The 16195-nt window shown below is 31.0% G+C and overlaps 1 protein-coding gene across 1 annotated transcript; it reads right to left on the reverse strand.

Annotated features, from left to right (window-relative positions):
* Nucleotides 1-5492: 5492 nt before the first annotated feature.
* Nucleotides 5493-14616, reverse strand: LOC134242692 (uncharacterized). The gene is made up of 8 exons (XM_062724798.1): nt 14564-14616; nt 10421-10465; nt 9441-9515; nt 9001-9075; nt 8721-8771; nt 7871-7945; nt 6797-6877; nt 5493-5551 (listed from the first exon to the last, which is right to left on the reverse strand). The coding sequence occupies exons 3-8, from the start codon at nt 9472-9474 to the stop codon at nt 5493-5495; spliced, it is 375 nt and encodes a 124-aa protein (XP_062580782.1). The 5' UTR covers nt 9475-9515; nt 10421-10465; nt 14564-14616.
* Between the last annotated feature and the right edge of the window lie 1579 nt (nt 14617-16195).

Below are 16195 nucleotides of genomic sequence, written 5' to 3' on the forward strand. Positions count from 1 at the left end.
GATCACGAGTTAGTTAGGTAAAAAAAATGTTTCTCCTTTTAAATGCCATTTAAAACGCCAGTGATATTTTTCATAGCTTCTAATGTCTGCATTTTATTCATAAGAACATTTCTTTTGCTTTGCACTCCATTGACATGATCATAGATTGACCTGAACCACGTATTCGAAGTAACATATAAACATGTATTTGGCGTCAATGTAATCAATCAACAATTGGTCAGTTGCTCGTGGTAAGATCCTCTGTGCGCATGAATAGTAATAGCCATATAAGGCAAACAAAGATTTGTCAGTGGACATGTTTTCAGAAGAAAAGACTATAGCAATTTCCTGTTTACTGCCAATTTTATCTATAAAACCGGTTGTACCCTATAACCTTTGAATAGGTAAACCTAAACCACGTGTCTTGAATTTAATTCACAATAACATTAGTAGGGGGTGACTAAGTCCTTCTCCTTTAAAGCCTCTGAAAAATGACAAACCTCGCCCTTCAAACAGTTTTGCAACCGTTATCAAAAATGATAGTGACTAATCACTATATCTCATGTTATAAACCGTCCTTTCGTTATAGAACTGGACGATATCAAGCAACAAGTGGAGTGCAATGTTGCCATCTAATATAATGATGGCGTTTCTGATGTTTTTCGTTAATGAACAAAAGTCGTCCAAAGGACCAATTTCTTCCATTTTTCTGATAATATCAGGTAGAACACTGTTAATTTCACTGTGTTCTGTGTTAGTCTCAGCATCTTATCCAAACTCACATTGCTGCTGACGTTTACTTTCATGAACTTCAATTTTTTTACTCTCAACATTTACACGCACTGTATATCCATTATTAATTTTTTTCTTTAAGTTCAGATAAGTATATAGGAAAGCGAATAGATTTATATATAGTTTTTTCCAGTTTCTGCGTTAAGTTCTAATTTACGTATGCTGAATTTTTTTGCTTCCAAATGGTGACATATGCTATGTATGGCAAGCCAAATTCACAAAAATGAGCTAAACACAGTTTCACGGTTGATAAAAAACATTATCGACTGTAAACTATAGATTTACAAATCGTGAAACTGTATTTATCAGATAATATATGTTTTATATTCGCTTTAACTATGGTTTAAAGATGCAAAATATAGATTAACACTGTTAACTATAGTTTACAGTCCGTAAACTTTAGTTTATATGCTAGTTTATAAACCTAGTTTATCGACTGTGAAACTATGTTTGGTTCATTTTTTGTGCAATTGGCGTGCCATAGCTATGGTTCAAAATTACAATAACATCTTTGTCTTTTTTAACACAAAATAACATGATATGTCTGCCTCTACAATAGAAAAGAAAACACATTAAATTATAATTATGTTTATTAAGGTCATCCTACTTCATTGGGAAAATCTATATTACGGTCATCTTAATATTTTGTTACGGTCATCATTGTCAAAAACTTTGAGGTTGTACTACAGCTTTATTTCCTTAAATTCAGGTAAGTTATAATAACAAGTAGCAAGTTTTCATTAGCGTACATTTGAATTTTGCAAGAATTAACACAGATAACCTGGCAAATGTTTGAAATCTTGACTGAAAAATTCTAACCGGTGACCTCGGCCGACGTGTTTTGATGACCGTAATATATACTACGGTCAGCCGCTTTCCTACAGTGACAGAAGTCACTTATGAAGTTTACACTTGCTGAGTTACCTATCGATGTTTAATCCATTTCATTGACTATAATTCTATCCTTATGATTTGGAAGATTCTCTGTAAAAGTTTAAAATTGGTATAGTCATGGTAAAAATCTGTGATGAAAAAAAATGTGTTTGGGAAAATTTGTGTTGAAAACGGATTTATTTGTGTGTGAAATGCGCAAAGCTTGAGCATTTAAATCAATATTGGTTGAAGTAAAGTAACCACAGATCGCTTGTCCTTACGCAATGAATCGTCAAAATGAAAAGTAAAATTACACATGGAGCTAAAACATTTGAAAATTGAAGACTGATTAATGCACATGTAAAATAAATGCCCCAGCGTTTTGTACTAAAGCCAAACCTAAGACATTTAAAGATATTTTTGAAAGATTCGATTTACTTAAAGAAAATAATATTTTCCCCTAAGTTTGTAAATTAGATTTAACACGTCGACCACGGTTGGTCGCGTAATTGTAAACAAACACAAAACCTAATTAGCTGTTTTAGATTTACATGTATCACGATCAAATTTAAATCAAAGATAAGCCAACATATTAATCTCAAATATTCGACAATAATAATTTTCCATTAATTGTCGTGTTGTAGAATGGTTAAATATATCAATTATTTTGCCTATGACTGCGGGGTCAATGGTTCACCGCGGAGTGTCGCTTTAGATTTTCTCGACCGTGTGTAATCGAGGGATAGATTACGTAATGGTAAACACACTTAGAATCTGGGTTCCAGGTGAATGTGAGAATTGCGCAGTAAATAATTGTGTATTATTTGACTCTTAAATTTTTTTTTTATGAGACCCGGGGCTTATATTGTTTTCGTTAATATTGTTTGTGTTCATATTTAAACGAAGAAAAGATGCTCGTACTTTTTTCTATCACTCTCTCTCTCTCTTAGAAAGATTTTTATTAATAAAAGGAAAAGTTTGTCATCGAATACTCTGAGCGGGAGCCAAAGAACACATTTAAAACCTAATTTTTAAACAAATATGATACAGCGTCGTAATATATTTATTACTTACGGCAAGTTTATTTCAATTATACACATAAAAAGTTTTCCTTCAACATGTTCAATAGCAAAATGAGAACGGGGCCGTGTTTACGGATCTAGCATTCTTTCCTACCATACGCAAGACTCGAACAAAATAATATTTTCATAGGACAGAAATGGTATAAAGGAACGATTTCATAATCGACAGCCAATCAAAATATTTACTGTTTTTGAGTTATAAAGCAAAAACTTTCAAGGCCCCTAGATCCCTAATTTTAGGGGCCAGCCCCTTTTAAATGATATCAAATGAAAGCTCTTGCGATAATGCACAACTTTTTTCCAATATGTCTTAACAAAATATTTTTTCTTTTCAAGATATAAAGAAAATATGTCATATTTTTTGCTGTTTTCCGCGTTCTAACTTTTGACCCCTCTCTAGCGCCATTTTTAATGCAAAAAACATTTAACAAAAACCGATGTGCACAACTTCAATGCTTCCTCTTTTCAATTTCAAAGGGTTTTGTGCTCCAGTTATTACCTTCTCAGAGCCTTTGTCTGGAAATCAGAAGCATGAAAAATTCAATCAAAGTAGAATAACTCATAAATAGAAGGAAATTTTCGAATTGTGTAACAGTATTCTAAAAGGGTTTTAAAAAGTCTAAAACCTCTGAAAATTTGAACAAAATCCGTTCAGGAATGAGGAAGATATGAAGCGTCAAAGTTGGCGTCTAGGAAGAAAACCAAAAAAAAAAGAATAATAAGAACTAAAGCCGAGCTCGTTGCAAAGCAACGAAAGGTCTTCCGTCCTGTTTGACCGGAAGTAATTTCATTTAAAAAAAAAGAGTAATGAAGTCCAAAAATGGGTTAATCCTCCAAATCTATGTTAAGTATAGCAAACTTAAGCCATTCTTTGGTACTTCCGGTTTGACCGGAAGTGACGACGACGGACGGAAAATTGAATATTTAAGCTTCTAGTGAGACATGTTACCCAAAAACCTGTCAAAAACGGCAAAAATATGCATTTTCTGACTACTTCCGGAAGTGACGTCGCCGGACGTATTTTGACGACCCCATTAGATAAAACTTGATATTTTGAACAACTTTGCTTCTTTGATGCATAACAAATTCTCAATACTTTTTGAGATATCTGGAAAAAACTTTTGGCCCCTCTAGGTCCCTTAATTTAGGGGTCAGCCCTTTTTTTCCACATATCATTTGAAAGATCTTCTAATTCTGCACAAATTATGTTCTATATATTTTAACAAAATGTTTTTAGTTTAGAAGATAAAAAGAAAAATATGATTAATTTTTGGTTCTTTTACGCGTTCTAATTTTTGACCCCTATATAGCGCCATTTTGAATACTGAAATCGAAAAACAAAAACCGATGTGCACAACTTCAATCCTTCTATTATCTAAAATCAGTAGAATTTCTGCTCCAGCTTTAGCCGTCTCTGAGCCTTTGTCTGGAAACGAAAGCCTATAAATTTTCCTTTAAAGGGAAATAACTCAAAACCGGAAGTAGCTTTTTGAAATTTTAGACATTATTTTGATAGAGTTTATGAACGTCTATTACGTCTGAAAATTTGAGCGAAATCCGTTGAGAAATGAGCGAGATATGAGGCCTCAAAGTTGCGGTCTAGGAAGCAGAAGAAAAAAAAGAATAATAATCTTTACCAACAGAATCAGTAGAAGGTCTTCCGTTGGAAACGGAAGATCTTAAATAATCTTTACCATCAGAATCAGTAGAAGGTCTTCCGTTGGAAAGTTAATAAGAAAATGCCATTTTTATAACGTTAAAAATACATGTATTGCAATGCATATCGCAATACAGTTAAAAATATCGCAAAATATAGCATTTGCGAAATCTTTGACCAATACACAGCCCTACTTTTTAATGAACATAAATACGAAGTATATGCATTTTTATGGATTAGATTAGTCCATGAAAGTAAAAAAAAAACTTATATGTAGCTACACTGTATTTTTTCAGAAGTTTTTTATTTTTATTTATTTTTATATTATGGTGATTTTTTTTAAAATTAGAAAGTACACATTTCATTCAGTCGTACAAAATTAGATGAAAATCAAATAAGTTTTTTCTTGGGGTATCCCTCATTAATCTACCGGAATGCGTAATGTGTATGAAAATCATTCTGTAACATTTGATGCTGTATCTACATGCTTTCTTCATTCTTTCTTAATAGTATTAAATTATAAAATAATATATATAAATTCCTTTTCTTCATTTGTTAGCAATGTTATTTTGTTGCAGTAGTTGAAGCGTTTTAAGGACACCTTCATCAAATTTTATGAACGAATTTTGAAGGAGGAGTTGCGGATAAGAGATCGGTACACTTCAATATTATAGAAATAATGCTCTTGTCCATGTTTTGCTTGGAAAACCAAAAATATATGTCAGATCAAAAAGTAAAATAGACGGACGGACGGATATCTCGATCAATATATACCCTCCCACTTTCCAAGCGGGGTTATAAAAATATCAATAATGAAAAACATTTCGTAAGTCATGTATAGCAGCTTTCCATCTCCAATTTAATCCCTTAAGAAGTTTCACATAGCATTTCAATTTTTTTTTATTATTATAGTGATTCTATGGATAAAAGATTACATGTAATAATAAACAGATATGTATATTAAATACTTAATTTCGCTATTTGTTCGTAATAATGAAGAAATCGAAATAATAAATGTCGAAACTTTAATTGCGTTCCATCCCCTTGAAAAAAAAGTTTCAAACACGATTCTACTAATATAAAGAATTTAAATTAAACGAAAAACAAATCTAAATAGGTACTCTACCGGTGTGGCATGAACATGGGTCTCCTTGATGGCGTACAGAGTCTGTTGTAATTTAAAAGATGGTTATTTTAAACTTTGACGATATGTCTGGATTGAAAAATAAAAATAATTAAAAAAATGCTCTCTGATGTAGAACATAAAGTTTTCAAATCTTGGAATTTTAAAATGTCTCATTTATATATTGACAGGCTGATGAACTAGTAAAACATATTTAATTTGTGCAGGATAAACATATACGTTTAAACATATACTGAAAGGAAAAAGACATTCAGGGTACGTAGCATAATATTTGAAAGTTTTTGACCGCATTACCTAAAATTACAAAAATTGGTCAGATGAGAATGTTAGTAACTATGCATCAAACCATGCGTCCAGAATTACTCAACCGTAAAAAGTGTGTCATCACGTAGGGAAAACGCTGAAAGTCAAAATTACGTGCAAATTGATGACGATAAGTTTGTTAAGAAATCTTATTGTATCATTGTTTTTCAATATTTACAGGCGATACCTTATCCCTTGTCAAAGAGAGTTTGGAATCATTATATGGTTTCCAACCAACCATGACGATGACGTTGTCACAAAACAGATTCACGTTAAAATCGGGTTATTCTTCCTGCCACCTGTTTAATCGCCACCTTACTACCACAAAACCGCTATTAATACAATAGACTATCTCGATTATTACATTCATCCCAAAACTGGAAGAAATCAATTCGGGTTTTTGAGCCGGTCAACTTAACATTTGTGTTCCTCTCACTGGCGCATGTCCGCGTCTTTTGACCAATTTTTCGGTGTGGTTACCCATGCCCAATATAGCCAGGGCTTGAAAGATAAACACTTTGATGAATTCCATGAAAAGGAAAATCAAGGCTGTGACAGATGCGCAGGGGACACATTGAAGATAATGAGAGTTTTTGATTTTCACCTTTGGGGGTATCGTCATGTGAGTTTCAATAATTCATGAATTATAAGACGAAATTAAATGGGATTTTGCATGGTTACATGGTTACATGTTCTTAAAAGATGATTTTAAAAGTTAGATAGGAATATTGAAAAAAAAAATACAAATGAAAACAAATTTAATTCACCTCAAAAGTTTACCCTGCGTTTCTTTTTCCTTTCAGTATATATAAGAAATGTGCTCTAATCTATCCAAGTCGTAACTACCGGTAGTTGACAAAACATGCGAATGAGAGTGTTTCCAACATTTGTTTCACGTACAAAATAAAATTAGTTATAGCACTTATTTTTCACTTTGTATTTCAATTAACAAACATAGTGCATTACCATACAAATGCCGTATCAAGTTCTCTGCACAGTCGTGACCATCATGGTTGTGTTCTACAATCTCAGCAAGTTCTTGCCAAACTGAAAGAAATTTTAAAGGCACACATCATGAGTTGTAACACTTCTTGAATTTTTTTTGTTTAATTGCAAGGTTAAAATCTTTGACTCTATTATGGTGTACTGACTCTATCTTAAGGACTTATTAGAGCCAAACACACGACTACGCTTGTTAGGAAATGAGACAGCAAGCAGGTACGTTACAAACTCTACCTCAAATTGTATAATTATTTAAAAAGCAATTACTTCATGTTGGCTTCAATTCATGACAACAACATGTCTTAATATAAGAATCGGTCAATATGAAGGAACATCTATACACTAATGAAAAAGTTTTGGGTGTTTAAGAAAATTAAATTTTAAAAAGTTGGCAATTTCAGGTTAATCTTATTTATTTTTCAACATAGGGTATCTGCCATTATACCCCGAGAAAATTTTTGAAAGGTAAGCAAATAATGATGAACAGAATCGCTGTTGCTGACTTTAAGTGGGACATGCAAGTGAAGTATTCAATTACTTCATCTTAGTCAAATAAAATGGCACGAAATTTTGAATTGATTACAAGCTGTTACATACACCTTAGATTTCAATTTAAAATTGAATAATTATGGACAGATCATAAAAGTACCAGCTTTAAAGTATAGTGTAGTGTAGCGCATAGAGGGTCCTGTAAAATATATATGTTAGATATGTAAACAGCATTTAACAAATCTATATTAGAAATGTTCACTAGCAGTCTAGCACCTTGATGCAAAATATATAAAAGCAAAAATTAATTGTTTGCATAATGATTCTCAAGTAAGTCACAATGACAAAAATTTTTCTTCGGCAATTTTTTTTTGCAATTTTGTTCTTGTCAGTTCTTTTGATCCTGTCCATCGGTACTTCTCTTTCGTCCCCTGAGCTGATAAATCTTTCTATCAAATATTTAACGCTAACTATGCCGAAACACCAAAGTGTATATTTCAAATGATTATCAAGTATACAGAGTTAATAACATTAAATTGTTACAAATACCAGCTGTATGCGAATGACAAGACTGCGACGTTGAATGAGCAATATTCATTTGGTCGAGGAAATGTGATATAGCACCTAAAATGAAATAGAAAGATAAAATTTGCATTTCCCTTCAAAAACAATGCTCAACTTCTCTAAGTATTTTAAATCCCATTTTGTTATTGACGTTAAAGTCCTTATAAACGAGTCATTGTTTTATCTTTTTAAGGCATTATTTTATTGCTAGCAATTATTATTGACGTTACATTTGAAGTAATACATATATTATTGGAGAAAATAGAATAATTATATTTGTATAGTACTGCCAGCTATTACTCTTATTCCTTGCGCAAATGTAGTAGTACTTGAATTAAAATTCAATAGATTTAGATTACTCAGATGTTTGAAATAATTTGCAAACAATATAATCAAACAAGTGAATAATGGCTATATTATCATTTTAAACTTGGCGAATAAATATACGATCTCCCATGATTTGTAGTTGGATATGATTTTTATCCAACGAACTGCCTTTTTTTATCCCCGAGCCTTGGCGAGGGGATAAGACACTCAACGAGTTCGATGAAAATCATATCCAACTACTAATCATGGGGGATTCTTTTTATCCCATGTTTAATACTTCACAATCAATGTTTTACATACTTTTTATTTATAAATATAAATAGGACTGCACTTTATTTTTCTTCATTAAGCTAACGCAAAAGCCATTGTGACGTCACAACCGTGGGATACGAAAAATATCCAATGAGACATATCCACGAGATAAAGGGGTAAACATCGGATAAATAACGATAATATCACTGAGAATACTCATTCGGTTATTAAATCAGGTACTGAGAATCATACATACTTCTATACGGGTTACTATGGTAATGTCTTGCACAGTCCCAAGCTGTCCTATCTGAAATCAACGATTTCTCAGAATAATTTTTAAAAGAATAATTTTCAAAAAAAAAAAAACAAAAAAAAAAAAACAACATTTCAACCCTGCTCTCTTATCCCAATATTATAAAAACCCTGCCATTTGCAACTCTTAATTGTAAAATTTTTATCCATTAACTACCTCTATAGTTATTTTCTAAAAATGATTTATCGTCAAAATCGCTATACAATTTGCATAATGAACGTACCCCGGCCTCCACTGTAATGTAGATCAAAGCTCTTGTTACACTCGCAATAATCATCTGTACCATTGGGAAAGAGTGCTGCAGTACATGACAGAGATATAAAGGATAACTACACTGACATACATACACATCATGCACATGTATATTTAAGCATAAAGAGTTATCCATGTCCATGGGTCCATGTCATTGGGCTCATAAGTTTTTTTTAATGTTCATTGCTGTTATAAATAACACTCAAATTATTTGATGTATATAAATGTACGTAGTATGATAAAACTGCAAAATTAACTCCAAAAAAAGTACGAAGTGCGTAATTGTAAATATAAAGTGAAAAAACTCCCCAACTTAACGAGTATAAAATCTAAGGTTATACAAATGTGTAACTAATCATGAACGACATCAAGCCTGTACGTGTACTGTTTAAAAAGAAAGACTTTTCATACCTGCCATCTGGTTTATGACAGCATCTCTCCTCATACCATTTGGATAGCCAGTTTCATGATTAAGGAAAGACCATACTAGAAGATGTCCGAAAAATAATTACTTTTTAATTATATAATCGGTGGGATCAAGACTCTAGAACATTTTTGAACGTTTTAGTGAAAAATTCAAGAACCCTTTTTCTTGAAGAAATTAAAAAATAACATTTTAGAGTATAAACTGAAAAGAATAATGTTTTGTACTTCTTTAACAAAGTATAAATATACTGTAAGATTTTTACACTTGTGTCACTTACACATTTAAACTCAAAAATAAAATTCGAGCTGAAGGTTAAAGTTTAAAGATACACACTGACCCAAAAATGGGCAAAATTGAAAAAAAGGATAATGCACTTCTCTCAATTCTTGACAGTTTTAGTTTTAAAAATATTGATTCACTCCTTCCTTCTTATTCAACTGTATAGATCACAAGATACAATAGTCTCAATTTAAGTCTCAAGAAGTGGACTGTCGTTAGTCCAAGTTTTCCGGAGCAATCTTCGAAAACAATAATCAGAAAATATTTTCAAATCAATCGTCCTTTCAGGGACCTAGAACTTAGTGTAACTTTACTCTGTTACCCTGTTTGTACTTTATTTACCTCTAAAGAATATGGGTTTTGAATATGTAGTAACAGTTTATTATGTATTTGTATTTACAAATGTATAGCATCGTAAAACAAATGTTTGTTAGTTTTCAGTTTTCTGAATTTAAATTGTCTAAAAGAAATATTTTTATTTCTTCTTTTTAAACCTTTTTCACGATCTTGTTATTAATTTTATCCATTTATTTTCTAAATTTTTTGCGCGCTATCTCTCTCTCTCTCTCAAAATCATATTTTTCTATCATTCATTGTTCATTATTCTATTACGATTGCGGGCAACCATTCTGCAAACAAGATAAATCATTACATTTTGACCAATTATATTAGAAAAACATAGTACCTGTATGTTCACTGAGGCATTCTCCTTTCTTAAAAAGCTGATATTCTGCAATGATTGTAACAAAAATGTATTAGGTATGTTTCAATTCAACTCGATGGTGATTGTTATGTAAAATATGCTACATTTTTCTGAATAATCTGATCCAAATAATATGTGCATTTTTTTGTTTTTCCCCCAAATTCATAATAGAAAAATTCGTATATCTAGCCTTTATCAATCATTAATCACCATAATCTTGGAATGGAATAACTTCACAATAAAACAACCAAAATAAACAGTGTAAACAGTATAACCAGATATTGACGATATGGAAACGATGGATGCCTAAAAATCATCATTTCATTACACACTCAATCCACTCTTAGTGTATTTGTCTCAAATTTATTTATTGCAAATAATTTGTCGCAAATACTTTCTTATTTATACATATACGTAGAGTCGGGTGTATGCGTAAGCAAAGGAATTTAAAGGTGCATGGACACAGATTTGATGTTAATATTTTCTTTATGATATTACGACTTATTAATTTTAATAGCATTTCACACAAAAATATATTAAAAATTTTATTTTATCTAAAAGTTATTAAAACTTCAAATTTTTAGACGGGTTCGATTGACACATCCTTGCACTTTCACAAATTTTAATTTTATTCTTAATACTTAGGAAAAGTGGCAATCTTGTTGTGTATAAATTAAAAATATTAAAACTACAGTCCAGAAAATTCAGAGTAGAAATGTTCGGAAGCAAAATATACACACAGTCCATGCAGTTGTGGTGAGCAGACTTTAACAATTGAACGCACCCAGTGAATCGTAAACATCAACAATAACAAAGCTCGTGCCCTGGGGCCAGTTTCACAAAGCTGTCTTATGACTAAGATCTGTCTTAAGACCGAAAATTATCTTAAGATTGCACCATAGCTGTTTCACAAAACTGTCATATCTTATGATAATCTTAAGATCTATCAAAATCTTAAGACAACTAGATACATGTCTTAAGTCTAAAGTGAAACTAGCGACAGTATACAGCTCAACACACTTTTTAAACTCACAAGGTTTTTCGCACAAATTAAGGTCACATTGTTATAATGTAAAATTGTGTAACATGACAACGAAATATATTTTAAAAATGATTTATAACTTAATTTTGATCATATTCCATTACTTTAAACATAATTCACACATAATAATTTGTAGGATTTTTATATACTCTTGGATGATATATTATGAGAGTTTCCAAATGTTTTTTCATGGTTTCTCCTCAAATGCAACCATCTTTGTATCCGTTCATTTTAAAGCATACTTTTGCCTTGCCTTAATACACAAACAGTGCAGTTCATGTAACCTCTGTATTTTCTAAACATCAATATGACACAAAAGCGCAAGATGGAAGAAGTATTTCTCATCTGTTTGACTGGTTTCCATGTTAAAAGATGGCATTTTTTCAGGTTAACTTCCTGAAATCTAGCATCATGAAAGATACCTTCCAACGCAAAATTTCAAAGTTTCAGACCATAAATGTAAAAGAATTTTCTTTTCAATATTTACAATTTACTATGTTGAAAGATAAACAATACTTTATTATCCTATCCTTTCACATGATTTCTTTAAGCAGTTTTGTCATTTTTCGGCGCTGTATTTCTACAAAACCAAGAGAAGTATGGAAAATGTGCAAAGAACCTAGAAAAATACTCATCTGTAAGAAGTTAATTTGAACATTTCAACCAACCGTTTCAAAGAAAGTTCGATTAATTAATTTGTAAATACCTATGGTAGAACCATACACATTTAACATCATACAATTTATAAATCATTTCCTTTTTAGAACATTGACATTTAAAATTTTAGATAATGATTTTAGAGAATATGCACCTTAAACATAAAATATTTGATAATATAAAGATTATGTCTCGTACTGAAACTCGATAATTTAAAGTTTTAGTGCAAGAACAATGCGACCTTAATTTTTGCGAAAAACCATGTGAGTTTAAAAAGTGTGTTGAGCTGTATATTTTTGGCTTAAATCCGAAGAATATTTAAAGATAAACGGTTTTTAGTGATATAACAATACTTTGGACTATATACGATGACACCCCCCCCCCCAGGCAAAAAATAATTTTGCCAATAAATAAACGATAGAATACCTAAAATGTACCTACTTCATGTTTTTCCACTCTATTCATTTCAATGCATTTTTCCTTAGCTTGTGTCCCCTCCCAACTGAAATTGCACCCCCCTAAATGCTTCTTAAGGTCATGTATGTAAAATCCATAAATCATATATAACTTTATTCAAAACTGTTTCATTTGAATCCTATACCCCGCAAGAATAGCACAATAACTATGACCAAGTATAGCTAACTTAAGCAATTCTTAAGATGGCTAAAGTAATTCCAGATCCTGAGTTCGAGATACATGTAGTTTATTGATAGGTCTTTTTAATAGGGCTGGGCAAAAATATCGATATTTCGGTATATTGCAATTCAGTGACAAAAAATGTCGTATTGCAATACGTTTTTGTAATATCAATATATTGGCAAATTGCTTAGACTAAGGAATTTCATCTTTAAATATAAAAATAAATGTAAGAAAGGTTGTTATTAAGTCAAACAGTAGCACAGAAACTGTTTTATGTGTGTATTTCAGAGCAGAAATCTGATAAAATTAACAAGTTTTTTCCCTTTTGCTTATCATATTTATGTATATTCTGCATGTAAATTAAAGTTAATAAGAAAATGCCATTTTTATAACGTTAAAAATATTGCAATACATATCGCAATACAGTTAAAAATATCGCAATATATCGCATTTGCGAAATCTTTGGCCAGTACCCAGCCCTACTTTTTAGTGAACATAAATACGAAGTATATGCATTTTTATGGATTAGATAAGACCTGAAAGTAAAAAAAAAAACTTATATGTAGCTACACTGTATTTTTTCAGAAGTTTTTTATTTTAATTTATTTTGTTATATTATGGTGATTTTTTTTTTTAAATTAGAAAGTACACATTTCATTCAGTCGTACAAAATTAGATGAAAATGAAAGAAGTTTTTTCTTGGGGTATCCCTCATTTATCTACAGAAATGCGTATTGTGTATGAAAATCATTCTGTAACATTTGATGCTGTATGTACATGCTTTCTTCATTCTTTCTTAATAGTATTAAATTATAAAATAATATATATAAATTTCTTTTCTTCATTTGTTAGCATTGTTATTTTGCTGCAGTAGTTGAAGCGTTTTAAGGACACTATCATCAAATTTTATGAACGAATTTTGAACACGATTTTTTGGTGTTTCAAAAGAATTCATAGCTATAATCATTCATTAATTGCAAAAGTTCAGATACTCAAGTACCTTTAATTAAAAAAGCATCTCATAAATTTCTTCAGAAACTACTATTTTCTGAGCAAAAAAACATTTAAACAAATTTTATTCAATTTTTTTTATGGTGATGAAATTAATTCAAATTTGATTTTATGACCCAACCCCCTTCGGTTTTAAGCTAAAATAAACTGTCGCCAGTTTCACTTTAGACTTGAGACATGTTTCTAGTTGTCTTAAGATTTTGATAGATCTTAAGATTATCATAACATATGACAGTTTTATGAAACAGCTATGGTGCAATCTTAAGATAATTTTCGGTCTTAAGAGAGATCTTAGTCATAAGACAGCTTTGTGAAACTGGCCCCTGTTTACAATACTGTGTACGTTTTACGGATGTGATCAATTTGCTAAACTCTGTATACAACACTTAGCACGGAATGACAATACTTGTAAAGGAGTTTTGCTTTCTAGCATTTCTACTCTGAATATAATTATTTTTCTGGATGAAAGTCTTAATATTTTTCATTAATACACAACAAGATTGCAACTTTTACCAAGTATTAAGAATAAAATTAGAATTTGTAGGAGTGCAAGGATTTGTCAATCAAACCCATCCAAAAATTTAAAGTTTCAATAACTTTAAGATGGATAAAATTTTTAATAATTTTTGTGTGAAATGCTATTAAAATATATAAGTCGTGATATTATACAGAAAATATTAACTTCAAATCTGTGTCCACGCACCTTTATTAGTGATAAAAACTGATAACAAAAGTACAGTACTATAAGTAAGCACAGAAACAGAAAAATAACTCACGTTCACTTCGTGATAGGTGGTGGTGGGAGGATTGTGTAGTCGTAGGAGGTGAAGTACCTTTATAAATGGATAAAAGTGAAGCTGTTACATGTACATTATGTTCGATGACAAGATCTAAAAATAACATGAATTACATAAATTTCAAAGAATTAATGTAATCAGTGATGTATTTTACTACAAAATAAAGAGAAACAGATAACATATGTGAGTAGTTTGAAGTAAATGGTCGTCTTCCACGATTCCATTTGCTGGTTCTTTTCATTTTAAAACCCAGACACAAAAAGAAACAATTTCATGTGTCGCTTAATAGTCATCTTCATTGTTATTTCAGATAGATTGAATCCGACGAAGAAGATATAAAACCTACCCTGAGTGTGAGTAGTGTGAGTAGAAGAACTATGGCAGGCATTATGACAGCTTGGTTCGTGGTTATGAGTATAGGCAGCTGCATGGGAAAAATATTATGTGAAGGAAGCCAATTTGAAAATCTAATTAGAAACTTGCAACGATATATGGTTATCATGCAGCTTATCTTTATAATTTGATTTTTAAGAAATAATGTTGTATTTATTATATTTACGAATATGATTTATACAATATCAAGCATTCAATGTTTAAAAAAATAGAATGCAGTTCTTTCAGGGAAAATCTATACTGATTTTTTTTCTAAAGTACTTCTTGCTATAATTAGCTATAGGAGAAGCTTATAATGTTAATACCGAACATATGAGAAACAAAATCATCAAGGCAATGGGTGTCCATATTTTTTAACCGAAGAAGGTCTCTCCATACTGAAATAAAGGGAACATGAGTGTCATACATATATATATATATAGAGAAATATTTGTCAATATTTGAGCCACGTCACAAATGTTTGCTATAGACAATTATAGCTCTGTTGGTTGAATGAATAGATCATGTAACTTAATTGTAAGTAAACCTTACATTTAGGACATACTGTAAAATTCTCTAAAATATGCTGAAATACATACAAATAGTCATATTTTTGCTTTTAAATCATTCTTACTTTTGCGTTCTTTTCAAATCTTGACCTACATACATTTATTGAAATAAATGTGGAAAAAGGAAATCCCACAAATGTGAAATTGTATTCAATCTATTACTACTATATAACACATACTGTAAATCAGCTTTATTGGCAACGACTTTATTTCGCGATTCTATTAGGGTAAACTAGTTCGCGACGATTAATTTTCGCCACGAAGCCTTTTTTATCTGTTGATAATAGACACAGAGACTTTAAAGATCGGTTCGCGGCGAGAAATATTCGCAATGACGATGCTCTCGCGAAACTCACGAAAAATTTTCGCACACTAGTAAAAGTTGGGTTACAGTGAATGGGTCTTAAAAAAGAATACAAGAAATTGAGATAACTACCCACTTTATCCGGATTTTTTTGGTGTCATACGATCTTAGAAGCCGAAAAGCAAGCTTCAGTGTTACACTGCCCACATGTTGTTTTTTAAATTATCGAATGCTCTTTATATGTTTATAATAAAATAAAAGCAAATTAAAAATACTATTTTAGTTCATCATCAATTAAAACTGAGTTTATAAAGTTGTAAATTAAGAAGAATACCTGAATTGCATTAACCATTAGATATACATATC

Source organism: Saccostrea cucullata, unplaced genomic scaffold (assembly GCF_032062105.1).
Source record: "Saccostrea cucullata isolate Sc308-1 unplaced genomic scaffold, CSIRO_AGI_Scuc_v1 ctg13052, whole genome shotgun sequence".
Lineage (NCBI taxonomy): Eukaryota > Metazoa > Mollusca > Bivalvia > Ostreida > Ostreidae > Saccostrea > Saccostrea cuccullata.